The following is a 5,715-nucleotide window of genomic DNA, read 5'->3' as shown; positions in this document are numbered from 1 at the left end:
TTATGTTTGTCAACAATGAAACCTCCACTGGTGAAGATCGGAATTCTGGACGAGCATACAATTACAGAGGGAACACCCTAACGTCGTTGGTTAGTGACGAGTCCTCGAGATCGAATTGACGGTTTCTCGCTGCTAGCATGTAGGAAATTGTTCACCGGTTCATCAAAACATTATTCTTTCACACTAGAGGAAAAGAAGAAACACAATCACTGAAACAGAGAAGATAGTAGATTAAGCAAGATTAGTATAGGTAATGAGAGAACGAACATTTTATAACGATTTGTACACAAGACTTTGTCCAACATTAATCAATCAGTAGTGTGGGAAACTACGATCTTCACAAAATAAGTTACAGGTGCAGAAGAGTTAAAAAACAACAAGAACATTCCTACATGGACAAGCCCAAATCATCGATATCTTTAGCTAATTCAAGTTCTGATGTATCAGCAGCTCGTTTATCTTCGTTTATAGACGTGGTTCCCTCATTCTTATCACTTGAATCACTTGTATTGATACAGTCCTGATGTCTGAAACAACTAATGAGATGGTCGTTTGTAATTCCGGCCACTTGCATGAATGAGTAGACGGATGTAGGTCCAACTCCTCGAAATCCTCTTCGAACTAGGTCTTTGCTCATGGTATCTGCTTTTGATGTCTTAATTGGAACTTGTCGAGGATAGCGGAAATTGCCAACAATGGGCTTATAGTTTACAAAACCCCAAATGTATCTGTCAAAAGATCCAAGCTCATCTATAATCTGCAAAATCAGTACACATACATGAACTTCGGACCAACAATAAATTATTTTAAGTGGAGTCTCAGACGAATCCAAAATTTGGAAATCTTATCCTATCACAAACAAGTTTCTCCCTCGAAAAGAATGGCATTGGGAACTGACCACAGATATGATTTGGAGAAAGCGGCGTCATTTGCTAGTTATATACGATCAGGTTGTCTACTAAAGATTCTAAATGGGCACAGAATTTTTGCTTCAACATTTGCTTAGACAGTTCCATAAATGGTTTGAGCTTTTGTTAAATTTACAATGAATTAGTTTACCTTCTTCGAGTAAACAAGTCTTCAAGGTTATCAAGTCTGTAAGCTAATGAAATACTAAGTTACGTAAAGAAATCACTGGTAACATTCCAGTAAGTTTTTCAGAGAAATCAGTCCTGGGAAAAATTGAACAATCGAAAATGCTTATACACAGCAACTGATATTGGATAGCGACCAGACAATTGCATAGCGGTAAATTTTACCCTACACGGAATTTGGGTATGAATCACCTTTACCATTTCCACTCAAATTCACATTGGTCCAACATGCAAAACAAGAACTGAGTATTCAGTAAAAACATCAATTCCAGTTAACTTGAACTATTCGATTTTAAAATAAGAAATCAGTGCATACTTTACAAATTTGGCGTGCATTTTCGATAATTCCTCGCAGCTTCAATTCGGACAAAAGAGAACTTGCAGGACTTCCAGGTAATGCTATTTTCTTGTCATTTAATTTTGACACAGCAACTGGATCAAAGTTCAGAAATACTTCTCTGAATAACGATAAATAAACAATGAATCAGGATCCTGAAAACTACTGAATAAGAGAAAAACTGTAAATTTCCTTTTTATGTCTATTGTCAGATTAACTGCTAAGATACCTGAATAAATGTCTTTTGCTAAGTATGACGGGCCAAGTTAATTCAGCCAAAGCTGTGGAAAAGCTTAACAATTCAAAAAGTTCACTGCAAATTGTCAGAAGCAGATGAGTGAGTATTGGGCAAGCAATAAACTAAGCAACAAATAGAATAAAACTGGTTGCGGAAAATGCATACTTGTCATTATGAACAGGAAGTCCCCATTCTTCATCATGGAAAGCAGCATATAATGAATCTTTAATGAAAAGCAAGGAAATCAGGACAAGGAAATTCAAATGCAGCTAAATAAGCATTCAGAGACATCATATAATCAAAGGGCAGTGCTTGTCAACAAAATATATAGAGGGAAGACAACATAATTCAACAAGACAAAAATGAAACTAATGTTTTCATTCAAGACAATGTAGAACGCCTATCACATCTCTGGGCAGCAGAGACAAATCAACAACCATGGGTTGACTCAAGGGGGCGGGGCTTGAAATGCAAATGTTGCCTCCAGTGCAGCAGCTATACATAACCGCTCATTGGCCATGGTAGACATAACTTTATTTCCTTATCAGCTCATGAAAAACAATCATTTAAAAGTGAAAAATAAACCTATGAACATATATCTTTTGACCGAGCTTCTGGCCATTTGGTTTATCAGCTGTTACTTTTAACTAGCCTTTTATCTATAACTAAAATTTCTAACATCAGTATTTTTAAAAAAAAAAATCTAACATCAGTTAATTTGAGTATTCGACATAGCTCTCCAGTTAAGGAAGAATCTCATTCGAAGTTCAAGAGACAACTGGGCAATTAGGTAGGAGAGAGAACATATGAAGTAATGGAAATATTTTCTCAGAAGCAAAAACAACACACAGCAATAGCCAATGGAGCCTGTAACTGCAAGCCAAGTTACATCGAATTGAACACATCAGACCACCTTGAGCTTCTAAACAGATTTTTTGAAAAAAGACACATGAGATTTTGATTCACTCTTGAGATGCCTAAAGGCTCAAATTTCTTTTGATGTGAAGATGCCAGTTTCTGAGAGCTCTCATTCAATTTACAAGGAATAGGACAATATCGTGAATGGGCTCGTTCTTTTTCTCTCTCTTTCTTTATATCTGGCTTTCAGTGGCAGAGGCACACAGAAGACAAATATGTGGTTACCAGAATGATAAATGCTTGCACAACAACAAATTCACAAATGTGGAAATGATGAAGGGCAAAAATTGTAAGATTGAAGGTTAAATTTTCCATAAAACATATTTAATGACTAACACGTTAAGAAAAATGGCAATCAGAACAACAATCGATAAAAAAATCCTCATCCACTCACTGATAAGAGATACTCCACACCGTGAAAAGCCTAAAATATTGTATTTCAAAACGTGGCATGTAGGAATTGGCGACGGCCAATAATAAACCTACCATTTTTTTCGAACAGCACATGCAGCCTCAAATTTTAAAAATTTGAGACGTGCACGTATCTCCTCTTTGACAATTAAGTTCTCACAATAAACTCGTTGATGGTATGAGTTGCCTATAAATATCGAAGGCATTGAGGTCCCTAAACACACAATCTCATACAGAAAATACACCATCTAAAGGAGTGTTGAAGTGTTTAGAAGGTTTCAATCGGAGGAAAATCAGAAGACTTATAGATGATTCAATGGCTGGAGGTAACCCTCGATTTAGCTCCCGCCTATTTGTTTATCATGTTTATATACGTGCAAAAATATGATTTTTAGAGAAAATCTCTAACATGGCATCCCTAAACATAATGCTGTACGACTGGATGCTAATAAAGCCAAAGAGACACCAGGAATTTCTGAGAAAACAACATTTTCAGAAACTTCCAAGGGTTGTAACACAAGTTTTTCCAGTTCCCTTTTTCTCTCAGTAGTTAATAATGAAATTATCTGTAAATTAATGGCAACAAGGAGGCCGGAGGTCCAATATGCGACATTGCAGTATAGCTAATTGTTAATTTGATATCTGCGTAACTCCATTAAATAACAGATGACTATCCATTATAATGAACATATTTTGTAATCATGCTATAATACAGACTGCCAACCTAAAACATACTTGACAAAGACTCTGCTGAACAAAAATGGTTCCGCATTTCAAGCACTGGAAAAAAATAAAGTATGCAAATCCACAAGATTATGCAGAAGGTATAAAAGCACTCGCTATTGCTCTTAAAATATCCAACAAGAACCATAACTGAATAATGTTGGATCTCAAGAAAAGAATGCCGAAAATGCCAAAGCAACCAGGCCACCAAACCCGATATCCCTAGCTCTATAAATTCAAGAAGCATGCAAAACACGTACCAGTATTAGAAGTCACCCAAGCACACCTTTTCTGAAACACACCAACTCCGGTCACCTCGCCCTCATTCTCACCCCTTGCTTCTTTCCCATTTCTGTCAACCCTTTCAAATTTGTCCACTTTCGAGCTACATATCTGCTTACCTCGAAAAGGAGGGGTCCTCGGAGTAGCACTTCGTCGGCTAATTCTCCCGGTTGACGCCCTGCTTTGAGAAGATTCCGACGAGGCGTCTGAAGAACATGAAACATTAAGTGACAAATTCGGCTGCCGCTGCCTCAGAATCGACACGGTATTGCCTACATTCTTCCCTAAACCCACCGGTGAGCAAACTTTCTCCGTCCTCGTCTCCATATTCGGCAATGTCGCCGGAGACTTCTTCCCCTTGACCTCATCCATGCCCAAAGGTTTTTCTACCTTCCCACTTTTCAGCTTCAATATCGGCTTCCGTAATTCCACAGATCTGGCTTTGTTTCCCGCGGGTACAAGCACCGGTCGAGCCTCAAGTTCTTCAGCATTCATCGATTTAACCCTCGTCGCTCCAGACATTGTCAATTTACTCGCGTCGACAGAGGTTTTCGAAGTTTATCAGACAAGTGAGACGTCAAGATCATAGCTTGAGGTAAAGTAGGGTTTTTCAAGTGAGATTTTGAAATTGCATTTGGTGAGGGAGATGTGAGCACGAGATCGCGACACTAGACGGATGTTGAAAAGGGCATTTTCAGTTCCATATGACTACATAATCATGAGGAGAAGAAGCGACGGTAATTGGTGACGCAGCTGTCCTCGGCGGCGGTTGATCGACGCCGGCGGTTCGTGGATGTTTCTAGAGAGAGAAGTGAGTGATAAATACGGACAGATTGAAGTTTCGAACCATTTAATGCTTGCCACTTGACATGTTGGACTTATTCACTTTTTCTTTAAATTTTACTATTTTTTTTATTCGTTAACGAAAATAAAAAAAAACGATCTCATGGATCGTATTTTGTGATGTATATATCTTATTTGAGTTATTCATGAAAAATATTATTTTTTATGACAATAGTATTAATTTTATTTTAAATATCGGTAGAATTGACCCGTCTGATATCGATAATGTGAGTGAGTCTCATGTGAGACTGTCTCATAGATTAGTCGAGTCAACCCTACCCATATTCACAATAAAAAGTAATAGTCTTAGCATAAAAAATTATACTTTTTCATTAGGCAAAAACTTGTGTGAGACAGTCTCACGGGTCATATTTGTGAGACGGATCTCTTATTTGGGTCATCCATGAAAAAGTATTACTTTTTATGCTAAAAGTATTACTTTTTATTGTGAATATGGATAGGGTTGACCCGTATCACGGATTAAGATCCGTGAGACGGTCTCACATGAGACTTACTCTTTTCATTAATAACCCAAATAAGAGATCCGTCTCACAAATTCGACTCGTGAGACCGTCTCATACAAGTTTTTGCCCTATAAGATTGACTCGATTCATATATCAACAAAATTGTTGATGTATACTCTCGTCTTCTAAATTATAAGTGATTCCAAGATTGTAGATACAGTTCAGTTTTTATTTTATAGCAAATTTCTTTTCTTTTACTAATATATATTTGTATTAATTAAAATTAAAAATTGAAAAATGTACAACTTTTTTTTTAATTTTTGATTAAATTAAAAAATAATGAAATAACTTTTATTTTTTTTTGTAAATTTATAAGATAGAAACATTTATGGAAATTATTTTAGT

At 36.7% G+C, this 5,715-nt stretch overlaps 1 protein-coding gene across 1 annotated transcript; it reads right to left on the bottom strand.

Moving 5' to 3' along the window:
* Positions 1 to 254: 254 nt before the first annotated feature.
* Positions 255 to 4,857, bottom strand: LOC140803431 (uncharacterized). The gene is made up of 5 exons (XM_073159306.1): positions 3,982 to 4,857; positions 1,835 to 1,892; positions 1,661 to 1,744; positions 1,411 to 1,552; positions 255 to 757 (listed from the first exon to the last, which is right to left on the bottom strand). The coding sequence occupies exons 1-5, from the start codon at positions 4,523 to 4,525 to the stop codon at positions 389 to 391; spliced, it is 1,197 nt and encodes a 398-aa protein (XP_073015407.1). The 5' UTR covers positions 4,526 to 4,857; the 3' UTR covers positions 255 to 388.
* Positions 4,858 to 5,715: the final 858 nt, after the last annotated feature.

The sequence above is a fragment of the Primulina eburnea genome, chromosome 10 (genome assembly GCF_022965805.1).
Source record: "Primulina eburnea isolate SZY01 chromosome 10, ASM2296580v1, whole genome shotgun sequence".
Lineage (NCBI taxonomy): Eukaryota > Viridiplantae > Streptophyta > Magnoliopsida > Lamiales > Gesneriaceae > Primulina > Primulina eburnea.
Note: the sequence above shows the minus strand (reverse complement) of the source record. Positions and strands in the feature narration are given on the sequence as shown.